This window comes from Ursus arctos, unplaced genomic scaffold, assembly GCF_023065955.2.
Source record: "Ursus arctos isolate Adak ecotype North America unplaced genomic scaffold, UrsArc2.0 scaffold_14, whole genome shotgun sequence".
Taxonomy (NCBI): Eukaryota; Metazoa; Chordata; class Mammalia; order Carnivora; family Ursidae; genus Ursus; species Ursus arctos.
The window spans coordinates 11,186,483-11,211,417 of record NW_026622808.1 but is presented as its reverse complement, the minus strand read 5'-3'; the positions used below and the strand labels follow the sequence as shown (position 1 = coordinate 11,211,417).

The following is a 24,935-nucleotide window of genomic DNA, read 5'->3' as shown; positions in this document are numbered from 1 at the left end:
CATTCAGGCCCAAAAGGAAGGAGGGTGCCCAGGGAGCGGCTGCAGGGATAGGAGTAGAGGGCGGACTTCCACTCACAGGCGAGTGTCAGGGTGAACCAGAGCCCGTCCACGGAGCGGGTCACTGAGCACGCGTCTCCCACTGACCCGACGCCCCTGCCGTCGGGCTGCTAAGTGGGAGCCATGTGGTCAGAGAGGCAGCCACGGAGTCGGAACCAACCCACGCTCGACCACAGGAACCCACGGCTTCCAACTGCATCCGTGTGAGACAGGATGCCACGGCTCAAGGCCACGAGACTGGCCAGGACCACAAGGCAAGGACGTGGCCACACAGGGACACGCACCTGAGTCACGGACTCTGAAGCCACCTTCCGCCGTCTCCGGAGTGAGGCCAGCTGACTTGCTTCTGGACACACCTGAAGTCTCACGAGTGAGGTAGGAGATACATGAATCCTCGCGCCACGGACTCCACGTGTGATGACGCGAGGAAATGATTACGAGCCTGCTCAAAGTCGACCTTCAGGAATGTTCACGGCGGCGTTACTTAGTGCAGAAAGGAAGCCCAAAGTAGAGGGCGTGCCTCGGAGCCATGAGGGACACGTGGAGCAAAGGAACAAACGGAAGGAAGGATTCTTTTTTTTTTTTAAACAAACTCCCCACTGAGCACGGAGCCCGACGTGGGGCTCGATCTCATGACCCTGAGATCATGACTTGAGCTGAAATCAAGAGTTCAACGCTCGACCGACTGAGCCACCCAGGCGCCCCCAAAGATTCAGTGTTTAAGAAACAGATTCCACACACTTAGAATAAAAGACCAAAGGATGTGAAATGTTATTGGGGGTTTTCTCTGATGTGGTAATGTTACAGGTGAGTTTTAATTTAACTTTCCATTTTCCAAATTTTCTGAAATAGATACGCGTTACCTTTGTAACCACCAACCCCCAAAAAACAGTAGGTTTTCTTTAAAGACACACACGGTGGAACGTTCGTTGACGGGTTTACTGCCGAAATTGTGTGAAAACCCCAAAACTGTGACAGATCGTCACCTGTTCACAGGACCGGCTAGCATTTTGGCAAAGGGAAAACTCCCAATGTCCAGGTAGTTAATCCCCAAAACCCAGACCCTTACTGACCCAACCCCCGGCCAAGCCGCAGAGGCAGCCCCACCCCCCACCCCCCGGGACAGAGCGCACCTGCCAGGAAAAGCCTGAGAAGACTGTCTGTGGGAAATCGTAATCGGGGCGATTACAATAATCTATAGGAAGAGCTCATACACCCCAGAGGCTGGCAGACCCCTTCGTCCTCGCCCTCCGACTCCTGTCAGCAGACCCAGGAGCAGGCGCGTGGACAGGGAGCCTCCGACCGTACGTGGGATCCCTGCAGAAGCATCAGGCGATGGCAGCCCGTCTGCCGACGGTGCTGGAGTCCCTCGTCGGCCCCACTGCGGGGCCTGCACACAGGCCCCACGTCAACCATCCCAGATCCAAGAATGGAGACGGGATGAGTCCCTCCCTATGACCACAGAAAATCAGATCGCTTCTCTGTGTTCAGACACACGTGACGCCGGCCGAGCGCCACACCAGCAGTCAGACTGTCGAGGCCCTAATGGTGCCGCACATGTCCTTCTGTCCAGCCACACCCTGGAGCTCCTGAACCATCGTAACCAACCCGCAAACGACAGTGGAAACTTTCATCTGGGGCTGTAAACAAGCCCCCGATGGTGCTCGGAAGCAGGGTGCCACAAGGCCGCCACGGCCCAGACCCGCTGTCGTGAAGCCCAACCCGACCCCGGCATTGGCTCCGCGGTGGGGATTCTGCACCATAGTCCGTGAAGACACCTGCCGTGGCCGTGCTGCCCGCCGTGCCCGCGTCCCAGAACATCTGAGCCTTCCACCCAAATCAGCGCCAGACAAAGCCACCCCCACGGCCCCGAGGCCCCAAGGCCACCAGCCTTTCTGGGGAGAAGGTGCTGGTACTCCAGACATCCCACGTTAACCTTTCCTACCGCCTTGACGTCCGGGGAGGACAGAGAGCCATCCCTGCCCACAGGTCCCTCGGCAGGCCTTGGTCCCCGTACGGTGAACTCCACCTCCCCCAGACCTCAGCCCAGACAGAGTCAGAAAAGACGGCGGCTCCTCAGGCCTCAGTGTGGGGCATGTGGGCCGGGCCTCGTGGGCTGAGCCAGCTCGAGGGCAGTGACTCTCCCTGGGGCAGCTGTGCCCACAGGGGACGTCCGGCTGTCACACGGACTGGGGTTGCTGCCACCAGGTGCTGGGCAGAGGCGGCAGTGCGGCTCAGGATGCCGCGAGCCCCCCGGTCAATGGGAAGCTGGAACCAGAAGCCGAGGACCCACGAGGCTGGACTCTGTCTGTAACCACAGAGCAGAATGCCCGGGGCTGCCCAGGTCACTGGCGCACCTGCCCAGGACGCTTTGCAGCAGCCCTCCCCACAAAATTCTCAACGCCGCCGGGTCTGTCTCGCGCGTCCACGGCAGGGGTGTAAAATCCACGTGACCTCTGCCGAGCACAGTGGACACACAGACCCTGATCCAGGATCTCCCTGGGGTCCACCGACACAGAATGACCCACCCACCAGGAGAGCCATCGCCTCTCGCTCCCCAAAGTGAAACACTGAAAACCACGAAATGCTCCACAGCGGGGGAGGGGTGACACAAGTGATAGGACGTCCACGCGACGGAGCCCAAGAACGGGGAAGCGCTGTCCCTGCCAGTACGGAGCAGTCCCCGAGAGGTAAGGTGAGGAAAAGGAGCTGCCTGTCCCCTCCCCCGACGCCGCTCAGCAGGGACCGCAGCACAGAATGCCCGGCATCCAGACTGGACTGGCGCCTGCACCCACTGCCGGGAACCCCGCTGGCTCCGGCAGCATGTGGGGTCAGAGTGTCTCCCCTCGGAGCACCGGGAGGGTAAAGCGGGTCACCTGGCACGCGGGGCACCACCAGAGGTGGCCCGGTCTGGTGCAGCCGAGCTCCTCGGATTGTGGAAGGCGGTGGTCACTCCCGGGGCTGTTGGGAACGTCAGGTGTGCAGAAGCCCTGGGAGGGCCACGTGGTAGCAGGTGCACGTGGCCCTCTACCCACAGATCTGCTCCCACATGGGGAGTGCAGGAACTCGGGCCCCGGCCGGAGGCCGTGAGCCCCGAGGATGCCCCAGACACCCTGAAATGCCAAAGATGCGGAGACCCACTCCAAAGGCTGCAGTTTGGGGTGGAAAGTGCAAGAAAAGCTCTGTCTCGGCCCCAAGGGACACATCTCAAGGCGCCAGGGAGGGCGCACTCCTCGGCGTGCCCGGAAGCCCACTTCCTGCAGCTCCGAGCCACCGGCCCGGTCAGAACCAGGGGGCCCGACTGGGTCCAAATCCTGGCTCCCCCACGTAGGGGATGGGTGACCTTGGGCAGCACACGCGAGCTTCTCTGCCTCCGTTCCCTCACCTACAAACACAGTGTGTCCCAGCACCTGCCCGACAGGGCCGTTAGCAGGATCGAGTGAGTTACTAAGCGGTGAGGAGTGTGGTTGCAGCCACACGGACAAGGACGTATGCGCCACCGTCACCAGGACACTCCCTCCCGTCCTTGCCCCGTCGTGGCTTCTGGTCACGGTCCCCAGAACGCGGGAGCAGCCCCACCTTCAGCCTGCAGCCATGCCCCGGGGGCCACATGTGGGGTCACTGGACCCCACCCCAGACTTCAGTGCTCTGGGGGACCCGTTGTTTACCAGCCCCGTCTGGCCTTGACCACCATGCCCACCCAGACACAGGGGCCTTGGCGCCCCCCCCCCCACCCCCTGCGGAGTTGTGCTGGAGCCTCGGCTGCGCCAAAGGCACACGCGTGACCACGGCCCCTGACGCCGGTTTCAGCGCCCAGCCCTGTCCACGGCACAACCGATGACCCGTCCAGTCTCCCTGAGCCCGAGCCAGGACTTCCCACTAACAAACCCAGTCAGTGTAACGCCTGACGTTTGTGCCAAGAGCTGCCATCGGGGGAAGGCACAATCCTTCCAGCCTCGTGGCCCCGCGGATGGGGCCCACGTGAGCACAGGCCACGCAGCCCCTCCGCGTCTTTCTCCTCGGGCCCCCTGACCCCTGCACCCGGCCCAGGCACCGGCCCCACACAGCCCACCGTGCACGTGTCACAGCTGGCCTTACTTTCTGGGAACAAAATCCCGAGCACGCGTCCACCGTCGCATTGGCCTGCGTCAGGGAGTCGGGGAAGGAGCGCGTGCCGTTCTCCGGCAGGCGGAAGCATCCGCGGTACGTGACGGTCTTCCCTGCGGGGACACAACGGGTTTCTGGTAAGAAACGGTGCCCCTGGTTGTTGTTGCTGTCGCGGGGAAACGGTGGCTGCGGGGTCTGAAAAGACACGGATAGAGTCAGCAGGGCGGGTTTCAAACCAAACAGCAGACCGCCCCGGACGGGGTGTGGACGGACCAGACTCCTGAGGCCAGGGCCTCTCGGGACACAAGGTGCAATGGAGATGAACTCGAAGGCCCAGTGCCCACCGTCCGGGAGCACGGTCACGGGTCTCAGCCCTGTGAGTGCTCCTTGCTGGTGGGAAGCCGAAATCGAAGACGGTGGTCCCCTGGTCACCCTGACACAGACACCCTGTGGCTCAGCCCCTGAGGTGGGCAGGCAAAGGTCAGCTGCCGGGGCAGCCTTCCACCTTGTCGACGCTAACGGTGACAGCAGGGCCACTGACCCGAGACCTGGGGCCACCTGACCCTGACCGTGCACGACCTGGAGCCCAACAATGATCTCTGAGTTAGCATCTGGGCGCATAGAAGGGGCCGGCGGGGCAGCCCGGAGCCCCTGGTGTAGACTGGTCCCGCCAGGGCAGGGGCCAGTGGTGCCTGACCCCAGGGACATCAAAGGTCCCAGAGACCAGCCCGGAAGCCTGTGTGTGTGCACAGGTGACAGGACAGGGCTCCAGCTGTCTCGGACAGGGCCTGGCATAGAGCAGGCGTCCACTGGGCGGATGTCTCCGTGAGTCCACGGAGTCCACAGAGTGCGTGTTGTTGGGAGCTCTGCCCTGTCGCCATTCCCGCCTGCTCCTTGTTCCCAGACAAACCCCGTCTGGACAGAGACGCCCCTGAGCAGCCTCGGTGGCCCGGCCTGAGCACCCACGCCTGGTGGCCCGTGCTGGCTCCCCCATCACCCAGGGTTCTCGTGGTGGGTCTTCCCACGGGGTTGCCCATCCCAGCCCTCTCCGAGCTGGGCGCAGTCCTGACTAAGCCAGAGCTCTCCTGCAGCCCGTCACTCGGTCCGCGGCCAGGAGGCGCCGTGGCTGGACGCGGGGTGGTCCCACGTCTGCCGGTGCTGGGGGAAGGTCTCCCCAGCTCCGACCTTCCCACGCTCAGTCCGGCTGCGCCCCATCATGACAGGTGTGCCCGAGGGGGACAGAGGTGCGCTGCCAGGGTATTTTAGAAGCAGCCTCTGATCACGACATCGAGTGGATCCGGGGCGCGTCAGCCTGGAGTTTCAGAGGCAGCTTGCTGGGCGTGCTCAGTGGAAAGTCTTGGGGGCGCAACCTTGCTTCCGTGTGCGTCAGCTCACTGCCTCTCGCGGCTGACTCCTGCCTCCCGCGTTCTGTAATTTTGGGTTGTGAGCTCACCCTCAGGATTTATCTGGGCGAACTCCGTCTGCCTGGGTTGGGGGCCGCGCATTGGCTCCACGCGGCCAGAGCCAACTGTCCAGTCGGGGCGTCAGGACCAGGCAGGCGGTAAAAATTTGAGTGTCAAGACTCACCCAGAGGCAGGCCTGTAATTACGAGTTCCTAGCAAAGTCTGGTTTGGTTTGGTTTTGTTCTAATCTCGTCTACAGCTCAGGTCAAAACAGACCCATTCTCCTATCTCCCCGAACTGATAGGTGGTATTTTCTCTTGAACCTAAAATTTCACAGGTTTGTACTTCAGCAGACTCGAGTCCCCCTGTGTGCAGAGCTCTGGGCCCGACTCCACTCCACCATCCAGACCAGCAGCCCCACTCTGCGGAGGAGGCCCCGGCCGCCTCACCCCCTCCCACACTGGCCTCCCCACCACCATCCTCAGTCCCCCTTTGGTTCTGGGCCCGGGCTCTCCAGGATTGTTCCTGTCTGCTGGGAACGTCTAGTGCTCACGGCTAGGAAGCTTGCAGACTCTCCGGGCGGCCTCACTGCCACACATCTAGAGCTGCCTCCACACTTTACGAGGAACGGGACCCCAGAGAGGGGAAGCGAGGGGCCTGGGGCCACACAGCACGTGCGAGACAGGCCTGGGCCCAGGCCTCCGGATGGTGTGTCTGTCCTGCAGGCCATGAGCCCAGGCAGCCCTTGGCCGCCCCCGTCCCCACGGGAGCCCCTCCAGCGAGGGCAACAGGGAAGGCAGGGCACCGGCTCTTCCCGTGTCTGCTGTCTGGTCGCGGGGCTGCGGGCGGGGAGACCGAGCGCAGAGAGAGGCGGGCACACTCACGCTTCCTGGAGCCGGGCTGCAACTCCTCCACGCGGTAGACGGACAGCCGGCCGACACCCCCACACACGGAGCCCTTCTCCCCTTTGCACTCGTGGTTACACGCCTCAGGCCCGACGCTGGTCAGTGGGAGCCGGTTCCCGCAGTAGCACTCGGCCCCGGCCTCCAACCCCGCATACACGTAGGACCTGTAGGCAGAGTGGCCCCACTGAATTGCGGCCCCCACCCCACAGCAGCAGTGACCGAGATCGGGGTCATGGCAGTCTGGGGTCGGGTCAGGAGGCCAGGGCCACGGCCATCGGCACATGGCTGGCCGTAGGGGCCGATCTTTGGCCAGATTAGGTGTCCCCCTGGCTGACGTTGGGGAGCAGACCTTCTTTCGTGATGAACCAGTTTCATGAGCCCCGCCCGTGCCAGGCTGAACTCTGTCCCCGAGGCGCCACCCACGGGAACACTGGACCTAAGGCCGTGGCGGCCTGTGAACGGGCTCTCGCTGTGGGAGGACGGGAGCCTGCGTTTGTGGCACTTGTCAGCTCCTGGGGCGCCAGCACTCCTGCCGTGGATGATTTCAGCCACCGAGCGCTCAGCCCTGGGCTCACGACATGTCTAAGATTCACCGTTAGCCCTTGCTGGGCCAGCAGGAGTCCGACGCGCCTGCTGCGCGTCACTGGGGCCGGCCACCAGGGCTCCCCGAAGGGCCGCGCCCCACCGCGCGCATCAGGTGCGGAACCAGCACAGGTGAGGAAACACCGCAAATGGGACCCATCGCGGGCCACACAGCACGTCAGCTGTGGAGAGAGGCCGGCGCTCTTACGCCCGCGGCTCAGAGGACTGAAAACCCCCTCGCGCTCCTCATCCTCGTGTGGCCACCTGCTGGCCGTGCAGCCCTGACTGTCCCCTCCTATCTCCAAGTCTATTCCCCGAACTGCTGGGAAGATAAAAGGCGACTGAGTTGGTGCCACTTTCAACACTGTCTACACTGCAAGGCCGAGCCGGGACCCAACCTGTCGTTCCGGCCTCAGTTTCTCCATCTATAGAGCACGCACAATGCATTATGACCAAGCTGGAAGGCCTCAAGGAAGAGGTGGCATTGAAGCTGAGCCCTCTACTGTAGTCTGAACATACTAGTAAACCAAGGCCCGGGGAAGGAAATCCGCCAGCCCCGTGGGCACAGCTGTGACTCTGCACTGCGTCCTCCGTAACCCGGGGGGCTGATCCATCCAGCTCCTGTCACAGCAGGATGGCCCCCCCCACAGCCACGGGCCCCTCGTTCGGAGGCGGACTCGACGGCCCAGGGCTCTCACTCACCGCTCGGCACACGCGTCCTGGCAGTGGGAGACGGTCATCTTTCTCAAGTCAAAGAACACAGCGCCCTTCAGGGTTCTATCGCGGCCGCTGTCGCTGAAGCATCCGACATACGTGCCTGCAGGCGGGAAGCCCAGTGGAGACTCAGGCGGGGGGCGCGAGGGGGGTCCTGACGTGTGCCCACCCCCAGGAGGACTTCTCAGAGGGCCCAGGGCACCAGGGGCGGTCCCACTTGCCCCCGGCGCTCCCAGACACCTGTGCCTGGACAGCCGGCTGTCCCCACACACCTGCCAGGTGCGGGTGGCAGCTTGAACACCCCCTCCTCTTCCAGCCTCACCTCGCCGCATCTGCCAGCTGAATCACCTCCGAGGACCCCTCGTCTCCACCCCCCCTCCCCTGCTCCCGGCTTGGAAAGCGCCCCCCCCCCCCGCCTCCACGATCGTCCTGACGAGCGGGTTCGGTCGCCTGCATATGAACCAGAGGGAAGGAATCAGTTATGCAAAGTCTGACCTTCGCTAAAATAAAGAGCATCTTGCAAACGGGAAGGGTTATCTCAAGAAAAGTCTGCGGTTCCGGGAGGGACATGAGCCGCTGTCGTTGGAGGCGGAGACACAGCGTCTGCCAGGCGGTAAGGGAGCTGTCCGTGTGGGAATCAACGGCGCCACGGGACTGCGGAGCCCTCGCCTGTCCGGGCACCTCTGGCACGTCCCTGGAAGGGGACGCTGGGAGGACGCGACCCCGCTAAGCAGAGGCAGTGCTGCCCCAGCAGTGACCGGTGACAGCCCTCCCCACCACCCCGACACAGGGGGGGTCGCCCAGAGATGCACAGAGAAGCCTGGAGAACACGAGCACAGGGCCAGTGCACCGGGGCGCATGAACGCACCACCACATGGCGCAGGAGCTCCCCGGGTCCCACGCCGCGCACGCACGCACGCCAGTGGTGTGGCGAGACATGGATGGGGCGCCCATGGTGCAGACGCTGCCCGCCACCCCGAGGATGTCTGGAAGGGCATCCACACAGCACACGCTGCCTCTGGGGGGTGACGCGCCCACGGCGTCCCCACAGTCGGCAGGATGACGCCCTGCCCCCCAGCCCCAGTGCCCCGAGGGCAGACGACACTCACTGCATCCCTACCAGGACCCGGCCCAGAGCAGGAGCCCGGGGCCGCCCACTGAGGGGTTTGGAGCAGTGGCTCCCCAACCTTCATTCCCAGGGCCGGACCCAGGAGCGATCATCCCGTCTGTGCACACCTAACTCTGCCTCTGACTTTGGCCACGTCACAGCAACGGTCTCTGCCTCAGTTTCCCTAACCATCCAACAGATAAAAGCCCACCACCTGCCCACCCTGCCTGAGCCCCTTCCTCTTGCCTCCAGCGTGGACCTGTGCCTGCTCCCCGATCATGCCCACCCTCTGCTTCCTGCCGGTCCTCAACCGGCGTCCCCGACCCCGCCAGCCCGTCACAGCCCGGCAGCCCGCCATGGCCTCTCCTTCTCCATATTCTTACATTCTGTATCTGAAAAACTGGGCAGCACAGAAGTCCTCGTCACTAACTGCTGCTGTTCAAAGTCTCTTATACCCGCGTGCCCTGTGTCCGGGAGGTCCCCGCTGGGTCCGGCACATGGTCAGCACCAGCACCCCGTGTCTGCGGTGGGTCAGGCCCCCAGAACCAGGCTGACGCCCTGTGAAGATGGGGCCAGGAGCAGGAGCCCGGATACAAGGAGGGGTGGGCCTGCCGGCCGCCCACACACAGCTCCCGGGACCCCAAACAACAGACGCGGAGCAGCAGGAGGCGAGCATGTGGCCGGACACAAGACTCTGCCTTGGCAGAGCCCCGGGGCAGCGGGGACTGAGGTCACCTTCCTCACTGTCTGCCCGCGGGGCCATGAGCCTCCGTGCCCCCTTCGCCCTAGGACGCCGTCACCCAGCCACGGGCACCAGCTGTCGCTCAGGACGCCGGCCCCCAGGGTCCGGGACGGGTCAGGACCCCTGGGACAAGAATCCCCCCCCCCAGCAGCAGGAATAAAGGTTACCCTCGGCCGTGTACTTGGTGAAAGAAAACTAATATTTGAGAAGTTTCTGGCGTGCTGCTCACCAAAGAAGAAATTCTATTACAACTTTCAATCAAGCTCCAAAACTCAAGCTCAGGGGTAAACGTGTATCACCGCTGACAGGAAATTAACCAGCAACGCGTCAAGGGGTCCACGGCCGAGGCTGGCACGTGCGGAATGCATGTCTGGGGGCGGGGCGGGGGCACGAATCCAGGCCGAGCTGCCCCCTACCTGCTGTGCCTCGGCTTCCCCACCTGTAAAGTGGGGACGGGCCCCGCGGGCTCAGGGAGGGCTGAGAGAGGGAGGTGACACGCGGGCAGTGTCTGGTGCCTTGCTCGGCCTGCAGTGGTGCTGAGGGTGACTGTGTTACCGTTAACCAGGGTGCAGACTCGCCGGTCCTTCATCCCTGGGTCGGCGGCCCCCTCCTGCCTCCCCGCGAGGCCGTCTGGGGACGAAGTGAGTTCGCGGGTGGGGTCCGAGCAGAACGCTGGGCCAGAAAACAGTAGCAGGACACCTGACCCGCGAGTGAGAGAGGGGGAAACGCTTCGGGGCCGCGGGCTGGGCTCTCCGCCGGCCGCACCACGGGGCGCGCAGAAGGCCCGAGACCCACGCGCCCGCTCCGTCTGGAGGAGGAGGCGAGCCCTTCCTCCTGGAAAATTACTGAATGGCTCTTCCAGCTCTGACGGAGGCGAGGGTGTGCGGCGGAGAGAGGACGTCCGAGGGACACACTGGGACACATTCTGAGGCGGATTTATTGTTTTCGGCTAAAACGGAGGCAACGCATCATCGTCTGTGACTCCGCATCTGTTCATTTGCACATGAACACGGACAAGCCGTGAGGCTGTTAACGACGGCTTTGGAGATATTGGAATGTCTCTGGAAATTACTATCAATAAAAAACAAACTGGCGAGGGGAAGTTACTATTTCTCCCCTAGTAAACTTACTGACATTTTATTCCATTATGGATGTTGTCCAAGGTATAATGAAATGCTCGCTGATTGATGGGCCCCTGCAGCTTCCGCACCTTGCAGGAACCCCTTCCAGGCTCATGGCGGCCTGCCCGGCCGCAAAGAGCCGCCCTCTTTGTCTGCAACCCCAGCAGCTGGCCCGCAGGCCGCCGGGCCCCGTGACCAGCCCAGGCGTTGGGGGCATGCGGCAGGCCAGCACCCCCTGCTCTGAAGGTGTCCCTCCAGACGGTGACGCCGCAGTCTCCCCCTGAGCGCAAACGCTTCCTCCAATCCTGGGGGCGGGGGGGCACCGACCACTCAGAGCTGCCACCCTCTACACTGGCCCTGACCCTCCTCCTCGCGCTGGGTCATGGGGAAGGCGCCCCGGGGCTCACGGCGGTCAGCATCCCGATCGCCCCACAACTGCTGCTCACCGTGACCCTGCGGTCCCGAGCACGTCTCACCCCAATCTTTCAGCTGCCGCTACACCCCGTCCACGGCTTCCCTAGGGGGAGATGACCTGGAGCCAAGGGGTGCCCCCAGGGTTCTGACTGGGTCACCCCAGGCCCCTCCGCTGGCCGGGTCATAAAGACCCCCACCCGTGCCTCAGTGCTGCTGCGCAGTGATGGTTCCACCGCTTCCTGAGCTCCTCAAGTGCACGGAGAACAGACTCAAGCATGGATCCCCGGAAAGGGCGGACAGGGACAAATGAAGAGGAGTTGACCTTTGGTCAATCTGCCCAAGGTCACAGAGCCAGTGACCAGCAATATCAAGAGAGAAACTCAGGTCTGTGTTCAAAACCTGTGCTCTTTCCATGGTTGCTTCTCAAGGATTCCATGTCGATTTTGTCAGTCATTCACACTTTAGTCTAAATGAGTCGTGCTGGTATTGTCTGCCTAGAGACCCAGCCTCCTGGAGTGCTGGGGCGAGTTTACAGAAGGCAGTCCTGTGCCAAGTGAGCTGCGGAATCCGTTCCTATGTCCCCCTCATTCTTAGGTAGAAGGCTCACTGAGGAACCCCACAGCAAGGGCTCTGACCTACGTGATCTCAGGGGAAACCTCCTTCTGTGGAGACGGGGGGGGGGGCACTGTCCTCTGGGCTTCACTGTCCATCAGTCATCCCCCTGACACGAGGGCCGTGGGGGCTCCTCCCTCTTCCCTGGACCTTCTCACCATCCTGAGAATAAAGCCACACTCCCAGGCCTGGCCCTCCTCCTGACCCGCCACCTCCAGGCTGCACTCCGAGATGCACACTCTGCCCTCCCTCCAAGCCCCTCCCCTCCACCTTCTCTTCCCCAGCTCCCTCCTCGCTCCCTGCCGGAGTCCTGGGGTCACAGCCCAGACAGGCCAGCACGGCTTCTGGGGAACCCAAACCAGAAGAGTGACCCTGGCAACTGACTGAACGTCCCCATTCCCCAGTGTCTCCCCTGCAGATCAGGGTATCACGATAGCGGTAATTCCCATAAATATCATTTACAGGTGCACCGTAAACACCACACGAGTTAGCTGTTTAGAAATGAAATAAGAGCTGCCAGTTACCCGTGCCGAGAAACGCACCAGGCCCTCCAGCCCAGGAGTCTCCCTGTGTGAGCACCAGAGTCACCCACAGACAGTGTTGTGCAGACGCAGCCCCCACCCCGCGTTCGGGGGAGGCTGAGGACTTGCACGTGGGCCAGGCTGCTGCCCCGGGGCCCTCACTGCTGTCCCATCCAATCCCCACGCCAGCCCTGGGGTGGGTATCTCTGTCCCACTCCCCAGGGACCCGGGGACATTAAGTCACGTGTCCAAGGTCACCGTCACGCCTGCCGCAACACCGGGATGCAAGCTGAGGTCCGCCTAAACCCAGAGGCCGAGCTCTGGGACAACAGTGCCTGCCCAGTCAGCGAGCGAGCAAAGCTCCCACCGAGTGGACAGAACCCACAGTCTGGAGACCACGGGCCTGCAGGGCCAGGAAAGGGGAGAGCCACCCCCCGGCCCCAGGCAGGGCTCCCGGGAGCAGCCCCCAACACGCAAGGGGAGCCAGGGTTGAGCACCCACCTCGGCTGCTGGCTGCGGGCCTGGGGGCCTCGGGGCCCGGGGCGGGCGGCCCCTGGGGGTCACCCATGAAGCGGTGGAACCAGCGGCGCCTCAGCTGGCGTAGCTCCGAGTTTCGGCTCCGGAGCCAGCGGGGGCCGGGCCGGGGCCGGGCCAGGGGCCTGCGCAGCACGTCCACGCCGAGCAGCAGCTCCGGGCTGACGCGGGGGGCCTGCAGCGCCCTGCTGTCCAGCAAGCCCACGCCCAGCGCCACGGCAGCCACGGGTAAGGCCTGCAGGGGCCCGGGCGGTCGGGGCCCCGGCGGGAAGGCCACTCGGGCTCGCTGCAGCAGCAGCAGGCTGCCGGTCATCAGGTAGGCGGCCGTGAGGAAGAAGAGCAGGAACTGTGTTCGGCGCACCAGCTTCTGCAGCCGGAAGAAGGGTTTGGCCATGCCCCTGGGCGGCGGGGCTCCCAGCTGGAGCCTGGGCACGGCCCCTAGCGCCCGGCGGGGAGGGAGGCCGGGGCCCCCAGTGGCCTCATCCCTGCATCCCGGCGCCAGCCTGTGCTCCTCCGGGGTCACCGATCCTCCTGCCCTGTTTCTGTCGGGTGCTCAAATGGCACCATCACGCGGCTCCAGCCACAGGGCCCCGTGGCTGTGGCTCCTGCCCCAGGGTCACCAACTCTGCCATCGCTGAGCTCCACCAACACGCACGCCTGGCTGGGGAATCTGGAAGAGCAGAGAGAGCACGCTTAGATGCGGCAGTGGGGGGGGGGGGGGGACACCGTTACCCCGTGCCTGGGTTAGGACCCCCTCCGGCTTCTGTTTCCCAAAGGGGACGCCTGTGCTGCGGGAGCCCCAGACAGAGAGAGGGGCTCAAGTCCCAGCTCCACCACCGGCTGGCTGTGTGCCCCTGGGCGGTCACTCCGGCCTCAGCTGCCCCATCTGTAAAACGGGAATGACGCCCCCGCCCCTTGAGCAGCAGTGAAGATCCGGGGACAGAGGCGGCCCGGAACGGAATCCTCACTGGCCAGGCCCTGAGCTGAACACGGATGTGGTATCTCATTCGACCCTCAGGGCAGCCCAGCGAGGTGCACGCTGGAGTGGCCCCATTTTACAGAGGAGACAAAAGGAGGCAAAGGAACTTTCCCATGTCGTTCAGCCAGCCAACAGAGAAGCCAAGGCTTGGAATGGGCTGTTTCAGGGCCTGGGCTCTGAACAAGTAAAGGGCCTGGCCAGTGATGGAGCCAGCACGTACAAGTGCACCCAGCCCGGGGCAGGTGTATACAGCAGGTGCTCCATGCATGCTCGCAATCTGGCGACACCCTCGCGGGGGTGCCTTGGGCCTGCGGGCTGTTCTCTGGAAACTGCTTCTGAAGAGGCTCGGGGGCTTCAGCCCGGGAGAGGGTGCGGGGCCGTGCACCTGCTAACGGAGGCCGGGGCACCTGGCGGGAAGGCGGAAGGCACGCTGCGCGACCTTCCAGGGCTGCCCTCGGCTCTCACGCTGGGCTTTGGCTCCCGTTGGCGGAACCTCTGAAGTGGGCTGCTAGGGGCTGGCGGGGGCTCTGCAGCTGACGGCGGCCCTCAGCACAAGGACGGTCTTGTCCCCGGAAGAAAAGCTCCCAGGACCGTGACTAACGTGGCCCGGGACCCCCGCCAGGCCCCGCAGCCCCTCAATGGCTGCTCTGTGCGTGGGGCACAGGCAGCCCGGTGTGAGCAGAAAGACAATGTTTGGGCTCTTGTGGCCTGGCATGCCCTGGGTGGAGGTCCAGAGCACCCCCGACCAGCACCGCCCTTTCCAGCTCAACTCCGAGAGGGCCGGGGTCTGGGATTGTGGCAGGCAGGTCCTGCCGGCCAGGCGGGGGGTGGCAGCTCCAGCATCAGCACACAGAGCAGTGTTTAAACTCTAAGCGGGGAAGCCATTTGCGCCGTCTCCAGAGCTCTCACTCTCTCGTTAAGCTGGTGCGCGCCAGGCCTGCCCCAGCCAGCCCCGTCAGATTTGTAACGCCACAGAGAAAATCCCAAGCAATCCTGCCTGATCCCCTGCTTCCAGCTTTGGGCCTCCAATCCGCCCTCCGTGAGCCGGCCAGGGCGGTCCTCCGAACACACAAATCTGATCACGGTGCTCCCCTGCTCAAAACGCCTTTCAATAGCTCCCTGCGGCTTCGCGGATAAACGCCGAGCTCCTCGGGGGGACACACAAGGCCCCCTGCCCGGGCTCGTCCACAGCCAAGCCCTCACCTCGGGCTTCCCAGCACACGTGTGTGCGAGCATGCACACACCAAGACCCAGGGAGCCACCGGAGCCCGCTGCCTTGGGGCCTCTTCTGTCTTTTCCACCCTCAAAGCCCACTGAATCCCTGTCTACCCTCCAAGGCTTAGCCCAGGTGCAACCTCCTCCAAGAAGCCTTCCCTGACCACCCCCAGTGACACACACACACACACACACACACACACACACACACATTGGTGTAGGCTCCTCTGTCTTCCTGCAGCCCATGCCAACCCCCAACGTGGCACCCACCACCCTGGGACAGCTGTCGTCACCCAGCTCACTGTCATTCATCCACATAGGACTGTGACCGGCTCGAGGCGAGAGGCCAGACCCTGTCTGTTTTTGTAACTCTGGCCCCAGCGCAAGGCCTGCCCGGCCGTGTGGATGCGCGGCGACCCTGGTTTCTGAACGCACTTCTCAGGGTGAACGAGAGGATAAACTGACCGGTTAGTCCTGGTATCAGAGGCTGCTGCTCCTGTGGGGTCCTGGGCCCCAAGCTCTCAGGTGGCACCCACCTCGAGCCGCGGGGGCCCAGTCCGGAGCTTGGGGAGCCGCGTGTGGTGGGCAGGATGCTATCAGGGCCCATCAGTCAGGATCCCAGGGATCACGGACCCCACAGTACCCTCCAGAGTCACCCCTTCCCAGAGGGGACTCCGGGTCTGGGGGGGGCCTGGGCGTGGAAGCAGGGACGGCCACTTGCAGAGTCCTGTAAGCAGGCTGCCACCCCAAACTTCTAGAATCGCAAAGCTGATTGCCAGGCCAGAACACCTGCGTGGGGCGGGGCGGGGGGCCGGCACGTCCCCTGTCCTGGACTTCTGCCACCCTTCCCGGCCAACGTCAGCCCCGCCGGTCACCCTGCCTCTCCTCGAAGCAGGCAGCCCCTCCAGGCGGGCCACCGAGCACACCTGACGTATCGCCCCGTCCCCAGATCCCACACACAGCCAGCAGCACACGGATGGTGGGTTTGCTGAGGCCTGGGGGCCGCTGGGGGAGGGGCAGCGTCCGCACCAGAGCTCCCGGCCCAGTAGCACAAGCGGCCCAGGCCTGGGGGCTATCCAGCCACCTCCTGTCCGCTCAGGCTGGAGCCCACCAGCTATGCCCACGGTGCCCCAAACCCACGTGGGGCAAGGCATTGCTCAGGATGGAGCCTCAAGCCCGTCATCTGTGAAATGGGGCAATCGGCAAGGCTGTGGAGTCGGACCGGGGGAAAACTGCTCCCCACAAAGCATGGCGCGCGCCGTTATGAACGCCAAGGAGGGGCCCCTGGGAGATGTGCCATGGGTGAAGTCAGTAGCCCCCGCTCCCTGGGGTGGGCCTGGCACCCCATCCTCTCTGGAAGCCGCCACCGGGCCGTTGGCAACCGCTTCCGTGCTCAGCGCCCCCTCCACAAAGCACTCCCAGCACCAAGGAGCCCGGCTGGGCCGCGTTCGCCCCTGCCCTGTCTCAGTTACCGCACGCACCCCTCCCATGCAGGTGCCCTGCTCCCCCCACCCCCGAGAGCAGTGGGATAAGGCGCACTGACCACGGTCTGACCCCTGGGCTGCCACGCACGCCCGGGCCACCTGCTCCGGAGCCCGCCCTGTGCCTGCAGCGGCACGCGAGGCGGGACGTATTCTCGAAAGGCCTTCCGCGTGCCTCCATCAGCACCTGTCTGGACACACGCCAGGTCGGAGCTCCGGGAGACGGCGCTGCACATGGCGAGCCCCCCGCCCGGCATCCCAGATGCTGCCGTGTGGGCGAGCGCTCCAGCCTCCTGGGGCGCCCCGTCCGCTGGGAGTCTGGGCCATTCTTCCCCCGTGGCACCTCCCCTCTTATAATCAAGCACCATGCTCCAGGAAGAGGAGGGTGGGGCCTCGCTGTGGGGGGCTCAGCACGGCGCCTCAGGCGGGAAAGGTGGACACTCGCTGCCTGCCCAGTGCCAGCCGCACCCCAGAGAAGAGCAGGGCCTAGGGGAGGAGGGATCCCGAGTCTCCTCCCAGGAAGGAGAGAGTAACGGGGCCCAGGGTCTTCTGGGGGTCTCAGGAGGGAGTAGGAGCCCAGTGCGGGGTGGGGGGGGGGGTGCTCCAAAAACCAGAGTCCTCTCCTGTTACTTTGCTGCATCCGGGCCCCAGGGGGCAGCAGGTGCCGAGCCTGCAGGTGGGGAAGTGTCAGGCAGATGCCGCCTACAGCTCAGTGAGGCTGGGGGGGCCCAGGCCGAGCAGGTTGGGGGGGGCAGCAGCAGGGAGAGGAGAGCAGGCCGCCCCTGGGGCCGGGGGATGGAGAAAGAGCTCAGAGGGGCCCAGGCCTGACCACGGGCCACTGGGGTTTGTCACGCGACTCTGCCTCCTTCACCGCCCCCCCACCCCGAGAGGATAGGCAGTGGCAGGCGAGGGGAGAAAGACTCCAGGTGCCCCCAGAAGCATCTCAGCCCTTTGCCCATGGCAGTGAGGGCCAGGACCCTCAGTGTTCAGAGCCATGGGCTCCTAGTGGGGCAAGAGCCTTGCAGACGGAAGCACAGGGCCCAGCACGCTGCGCTCCCCACAGGAGACGGGCAGTGGGGTCCCCGCAGCTCGGAGCTCCAGCCTCCACGCCTGGCAGCTGGTGCAGCGCTGACAAGGGCGGGGTGGGGGGTCCTCAGCCTCTGGACCACCAGGAGGCCGCACTGGGGAGCCTCCAGCTGGGCTCTGGGCTCTGAATTGGCCCCCCTGCCTTCTCCCTCCCCTCCAGCCCTGCCTCTGCCCTGCTCAGGCTCAGGGCCTGTCACCGGACACTGCGCCTTCTCCAAAAGGCTAAGCCGAAGAAAGTGACCTTCCTAACACAAAGCCAGTCAAGCTGCCATTTGCAGTGTCTCCCCAGGACTCGGACGGCCAGGCCCAAGCTCCTCAGCCTGGCGTGCCGTCTCCCGGCCCCTTGCAGAAGGCCACGTCCCAGGCACAGTGTCCCTTGGCCAGCAGGAGCTGCGCCACGCCCCCCCCAGGCATGCTCTTCCATTGGCCAGGGGGCCCTGTGACCCCTCGCGTGACTCTGACATGCTCTGTGGCCATCAAGGCTCAGCTTCAATGCCACCTCTTCTGTGAAGCCTTCCTGATCCCCCAGAGTCGACGCTGGGACAGGACGCTTCGTGAATGGCGCCTGGGTGATGTGTCCTGCCGGGAGTCAGGGCTCCACGCTGCTCTGCCCAGTCTTCCTCCCAGCCTGGGAGCCCCCTGCAGCTACAGACACTCAGTGCCCCCGGCCGCCCTCACCCTGCAGCCCCATGCCTCTGCATCTCGGAGGCTCAGACCAAAGAGAGCGAAGGACCCGCTGACTTTAACTCTCCAGGCCCTTGGGTGGGACGAGGTCTGGGAAATGGGAATGGGGTGGGGTTCCCTCTGACTTTGAAAAGGCAGATACTTTGATCTTCTGGATGCAGAACTTAAGCGAGAAAGTCCAAAATACGAAACGTTGCTAAAAAGGTATAAAACATAAGAGAAAGGTCAAAACTCCATTCAATGCGAAAGGGGGAGAGGACGTTCCATCCCACCCACCGCTGAGGTTTGCAGAACAGTGCTTCCTGCGCTGCGTTAGAGACCAAAGGATGTTTTCACGCAGCATCCCGCGCATGGAATGAACAGACCAGAAACGAATGAACAATCTCCCAGTAAACCCGAGAGGCAGGCGTCACCACGGGCCCATCCTACGGACGCGGCAGCCGACAGAAACAGGGCCACTCAGCGGGGCCCCAGACAATCAGCTACTGCTACACGAGACCCCCGATGAGCCACGTCACACGGCCGCCATCCGTGTGACCCCAGGACGCAGATCCGTCCAGGTGCCAGGCTCCGGGCTGTAAAGAAAGCGGGGAGCCACCGTGCCGCCTTCCCTTTCCTGTGGTTGGACCTGGAGCCCAAGCCACCCTCGAAACAGCGCATTGCAACCTCTCTGGGCTACCGCCAGCCCACCTCTTCTCTAGAACCCCCCTTCTTCATTTGTCCTGTGCTTCTCCCACTCGGGGGCAACCTTTCAGGGTTATCCAGGCCCCTCTGAGCGATTCGGGTAAATCTGGGCAAGTGAGCGGGGCACACCACTCAGCCTCGCCCTTCTCGGGCTCCTGCAGTCGCTGGGATGGGGGACTCTCGCTACGGGAGGGGTGCCTTGGGCGCTCCTACCCTCAGAACCCTCCTGGCCCCCTCAGGCGAAGACGGCCACCCTCTGGGAGGGGCTCACATCGCCGAGGGTCTCCAGCGGCAAGACAAGAGAAGCCCTGCGGAAGGAAGAGGCCTCGCTAGCCAGCAGGTGCGCCCTGTTTATGGCCCCTAAATTCATCCAGCCTGTTCCTCCAACCACGTCTCATGTCCACACTGGCAGGCAGTTCCTCTCCAACCACGTTCTCTAAAAGCGTCACACTTCCGATAATTGTGCAGGCGGTATGTCAACACGGTAATTATTACAGCCACAGCACGGAGAGATTAGGAGAAACAGTGTGAAAACAAGACTTTGAGGCCCAAGGAGAGGGTAGGCACAGCCATGTTCACGTACCCCCTTCCCAGATGAGCAGGGCCTGCCCCGCCTGGGGGGTGTGACAATCACACGCATCTCATGGATAAAGGCCCTGATGGCTTAAACCCCACTCTGTCCGCAGCTCCCGGGGCCTGAGCTCGGGGTAGCTCCAGAGAGAGAGTCAGGGGAACTGGTCTCACCGCGGCTGACCGGGGTCTGCGCCGGACGGGAGCATCAGCCGGGGGTGTCTACAGGGAACCAGCCCTTGCAAGAGCGCTGCTCAGCAGGAGTCAGTCCTGGCCTCCAGGCATGGGGAGCCCTTGCAGGCCGGCGCCCAGGGAGCCAGCTTCGTGACTCTGTCCTCAGTGCTGGGCCTTACCTGACCTGGCTAGACTCAGGGTTTAGCAGCGACCAACTGGTGGCCCAGAATACCCACTCCTGCCTGATGAGGCAGACAGGAGGGAAGGCATGGGGTCCGGCCTTCTGCCTAATCCAAGCCTCCCTTCACTTCCAGCCGGTATGTGCCACGGGCCACACCCCATAGGGCTCCTACCCCTGCTGAAAAGAGGGGTCCCCTCACCCCCACAGCAAGCATTCTTCCAGAGGACCTTGGAAATGCTCCTGCTGAGCATGGGAGGGTGCAGCCGCAGGTGAGGGCCACGGGGCTCCTCCTGGGGCGCATGGGGCCGCCGGGCACAGCCCACCAACCCAGCCGCCCGCCAAGCTGCTGTGATAGCGAATGTGCTTGGGACACCAACACACGTGCTCTCGGACCAACACAACTGCTACTCCTCATAGAACCCCGGGGCCCTGGCGGCCCACTGGGACACCTCCTCCAAGGGGCTTCTGAGACCTGAGCCAAGGGTATGTGGGGGGACGCTCCCCTGGCCCCCTCTCCAGCCCCTGCAAGGGGCAGGAAGGGGGCTGCTGCAGACAGAAGAGCCCGCCAGCTTTTCCCTCCGCTCTCCCTCCCCACCAGCCCTCTCTTCCCTAGCCCGATACCCCAGGCAATTCAGAGGAGAAAACAAAAGGCCCCATCTCCAGATGGGAGCCATGGCGTCCCAACCTGGGACAGCCCCAGCGCCTCCCTGAACTGCAGCAGGCCGTTCCAGCAACCGGAGGGGGTGGTGGCAAGTGATGCTGTCCGTCAGAAAAGTACAGTGGAGTTCCCAATCTGTCCACCTCCAGAGCCGCCCTGGAAGGGCCGGAGGGCAGCAGCTGGATCCCAACCCCGGGGCAGGGCTGTGGGAGCCGAACCCTGGTGTCCGGCCTCCCCCTGCTCAGACAAGGACCGGCGTCCCTCTGCGCCCCTGCCTCCCTCTGCCAAGCAGCGGCACGGTTGCTCAGAAAACAGACCCCCAGCCGGGCCACCCCGAGGCTCCGGACGTACAAGAAAAACGCAATTAGCAGCCTCCAGTCCTGTCTCCGTCCCCACCTAGGGAGACGCAAAGCACTACTTGGGGTAATTCTGCGGACAAAACACATGAATACACACGTTTCGCCTTTGCCTCTGCCTCCGTTCAAGTTCACCGAGAGAGAACCCTCCGCTGACCGGAAGCCTCGCCCGGCCGCGGAGAGGGGGGGAGCTGGCTCCGGGTACACGGCTCCTCCCGAGAGAAGCAGCGCGCACCCCAAACCCCGTGCCCGCCCCCTGCCCGGCCGACCCGTCTCTCCCTCCGTGGAACGGGCAGTGGCTGAGGATTCCGGGGGGTGGGACTGCGCGCCCCCGTCCACGCCGGGGTGCCCCCCAGCGCGGCCCCCACGCGCGCACCCACTCCCCTCCCCGGCCGGCCGCCCCGCGCCGGAGCAGGTGCACCCCCGGCCGCCCCGCCCCCCCCCAGCGCGGCCCCCACGCGCGCACCCACACTCCCCTCCCGGCCCCAGAGGCGCCCCCAGCCGGCCGCCCCGAGCCAGCCGGAGCAGGTGCAGCCCCGCCGCGCTCCGGCCGCGTCTACACAAACTTGTTCGCGGGCGTCTGGGAAGGAGCCCGCCCGCCGCCCGCGCGGGGGTCCTGGAGGGGGTCCCGGCGGGGCGCCCGGGAGACAGCACTCACCCCGCGAGCGCGGCCGGCTGGGGCGTCCGCTCCGGCGGCCACGCGCCCGCTCCTGGGCGCTGAGCCCGCAGCCCCGCAGCGCCCGAGCCCCGGCGCCCCCGCGAGCGGCCCGACGCGCCCCGGAGGAACAGGGCGCCGCCGCCAGGCTCCCGGGGCTGCGGGCGTCCGGGCGGAGCGGGCGGCGCGGGCGGGCGCCGGGCGGGCGGAGCGGGCGGCGGGGGGCGGCGGGCTCTGCACATGCTCACTCGCGCGGCCCGGGGACAGCGGCCGGCAGCCGCCGGGTCCTAGAGGCGCCCGCGCCCGCCGCTGCCCGCCGCGTGGGAGGGGTCGGGCTGGGGGCGGGGGCCGCACCCTGGGCTGGCCCGCAGGCCGGTGCACCCGGGCGGGGCGAGGGACACGCGTGTGCTGCCCACGCGCGCAGACGCGCGCACACACCCCACTGGCGTGATGCACACACCGGAGGGTGCATTGGCGCTCACACCCTGACACGCGTGTGCACACTCACTCAGACACACAGGGACCGACGCACGTCTGATGGAGACACTGAATCACTGCTTCGCAGCCACGCTGACGCCCACGCTCGCTCGCTCACACACACACACACACACACACACACACACACACACACACACCGGGCTCTGTCCCACTCACAAACAGCGCGGGACACTGGCAGGCACACACACTTTGGTACTCTGATACCAACACACAGTCAGACACACACTGGCTCACCGTCCCATCCACAGCTGGACGCGGACGCCCACGTCCTCATGCACAGACACACGGAGACAGCCACACACAGAGGCACCACCCACGGGCAAATCCATGGACCCTTTCTCCCACTGAGCCTGCGTGCTCAGGGCACCGCCACCAGCTACCACGCTGCCCCACACCGACACGCAGGGACTGACCCACGCCTCCATACAGTCACCCACGGAAGCAGTACCACACTTGCATGGAGTCCCACGGGGCACTGACCCACAGTTGTGCACGCGCACGCGGCGACAGGCACCCATACAGACACTCAGGTGTGCAAACACACTCCTATCCACAATCCCCCTCTTTAAACAAGGGCTGGATCCAGCCCTAAGGATTTCCCGCCCAAGCCTCTCCCCTGCCCCCGCTCCTCAGAAGTCCCCGAGCCACAGTGCCACCCCTGCAGGTGCATGGGGCGGGGGCTGTCCTCACCAGGGCTGGCCGCTGAGATGCTCCAGGAGGCTGAGGACCAGCAGAGGCTGCGGGAGCAGGTGTCGGTGGCGTGGCTCTAACCCCCTCTTCCCGAAAGGGAGTTTCATGCCTCTGACGACCACTAGGGGCAGAGCTGCTTGGCAAGACTCAGAAGAGCCTGTTTTCAACAGGTGCAGGGCGGGGAAGGAAGGGATTAGACTCAGACCCGTCGGAGCCCCGCTTTGGGAAGGTCAGTCAAGTGGCACCCAGAGGGGAAGGGGGCTTGCTTAAGTTCACACAGCCAAGCCCCAGACTTAGAACAGAGTTGGTCGTCTCTGGAGCCGTGGGGACACTCGGTGAGGGTACCAGGGTGAGAGACACGTCTGTGCTGCTCCGGCATTTCTGGCTTTGCAGAATATCCCCCATGCACAGCCCTTACACACTGCAAATGTTTGCACGTGGTGATGCTGGCGACGCCGGCCCCGGCTGCCTTCTTCCCTTTATCTCACTGGAGACTCACCATAAGCCAGTGGCTGCCTTCACGTGCCCATTTTAGAGAGGAAGCTCCTGACGCCCCAAGGTGGATGAGTGCCCAACGCTCACAGCAAGCAGAGCCCCGGGGTGCTTCAGCCTGGCTCCACTGGGAGGTCACTTGGGACAGGATTCACGCTGAGACGTCTGTGTGGCTGCTTCCATGGTGGAGAATTGCCTCAAGAAAGAGAAGAAGGGTCTGCTGGGTGTCTGTGCCATTTCTGTGCCCAATGCCACACGGCACCTGCTGTGCAAAGCCCTCCAGGGGCGTGGGAGACAGGCAGGAGCATCTGCTGACTCTGGGCAAGACGTGGACAAGGAAGGAGGGTGACAGAGTCCAGGAAGTGGTGGAGAAGGGCTTGGATACGGGGCATAGGCCACCTGTAAGGCATCCAGATGGCCAGGGTTGGGATGAGGGCCTCTTCTGTGTCAGTGGTGACAGGTAAGAGGACATGGGGAGGCCTGCTGGACTAGGCCTGACAGCGGAGCCACTCCCAGCCCCCAAACAGCTCTGTCTCACAGCTGTCACGTCTGCGTAGCTGGGACTGTTTGACAGCTGTCCTGACGCCATCTTTGTCCACATCCCTAATACTGCAGGGACCTTTGTGGTGGTCCCAGAGTGGAACTGACACGTCCGGTTACCACTGAGGAAAGCACTGCCTCCCACTCCCCTGCAGGTCTGGAACTAGGGACCAGACCATCTGCTCCCACTTCAATCCTGCCTCTGTGTTTGGTTTTTGAATCCATCTGCTTCTCTTTGTGGATCCCAGCGATTAGACCCCAAGTATTTACATTGCCTCCTCGCTTCGTATTACCTGCTGGCTTATCCTTCCTTCCTTCCTTCCTTCCATCCATCCATTCATCCATCCATCCTTCTTTTTATCCATCCATTCACCCATCTATTCATCCTACCTACCTTCCATCCACCCATCCATCCTTCCATCCATGCATCCTTCCATCTACCCATCCACCCATCCATCCTTCCATCCATCCATCCATCCATCCATCCATCCATCCATCCATCCTTCCTTCCATCCATCCTTTCACTTATTCACTGAGCAAGGCACCCATTGCATTAGGTTTTGTGTTGAACACTGAAGACTCTTTGAAAAGAAAAGGCCGTCCCTCCAAGGAGTTTCCAGTGTGGAGAACTGGACAAGGAAACACACCGAAAGGGGAATGTGCCACAAACAAGGAGCTCTGCTGTATCAGTTGGGGTGCTTATAGCTTCAAGCACAGCACCACGTGGTCAAAATTGTTCCTCTGGTGACAGCAGAGCACAAGCAGGGTGCTGGCTGCTGGGAGGGCAAGTAGCTGTGTACGCATTTATGTGCACGACACCAAAAGTTTGGGGGAATTCAGGGAAGGCTTCATGGAGGAGGTGACATTTCAGCTGACTCTTAAAGGGGAAGTAGGCATCATCTGGGTTGTAGGGAGCACGGGCCATTCCAGGCAGGGCAGGCGTCCTGTGTGAGGGTAGGAAGGCATGAAACACGCGTGTGTTGGAGGAGCTACTGGTAATTTGACGTGGCTCATGTGAGGTCGGTGGTGGCTGCAGAGGAGGCTGGACCGTGACTGGTCAGCTGAGCCCTCATTCAGATCACTGACTCTCGCGGGCACTGGGGGCTGCTGACCCAGCCTGAGCCACCACCCTGGCCCTGCCGCTCCACAGACGGCCACCTAGTCCTCCAGCT

At 63.8% G+C, this 24,935-nt stretch overlaps 1 protein-coding gene across 3 annotated transcripts in view; it reads right to left on the bottom strand.

Moving 5' to 3' along the window:
- The window catches only part of WSCD1 (WSC domain containing 1), a 34,414-nt gene extending 11,613 nt beyond the window's left edge, over positions 1-22,801 (bottom strand). Inside the window, exons 1-5 of one of the 3 annotated variants that reach the window (XM_044391740.3) lie at positions 22,732-22,801; positions 12,788-13,490; positions 7,757-7,871; positions 6,452-6,636; positions 4,156-4,277 (exon numbers count right to left, since the gene is read on the bottom strand). In XM_044391740.3, coding sequence (XP_044247675.1) covers positions 4,156-4,277; positions 6,452-6,636; positions 7,757-7,871; positions 12,788-13,214 — 849 coding nt within the window. In that variant the 5' untranslated portion in view covers positions 13,215-13,490; positions 22,732-22,801. Of the gene's footprint in view, positions 1-4,155; positions 4,278-6,451; positions 6,637-7,756; positions 7,872-12,787; positions 13,491-20,988; positions 21,035-21,546; positions 21,652-22,731 lie in introns of those variants that run through there. The other 2 variants (XM_048227074.2, XM_026520710.4) reach the window with 2 other exon arrangements.
- Positions 22,802-24,935: the final 2,134 nt, after the last annotated feature.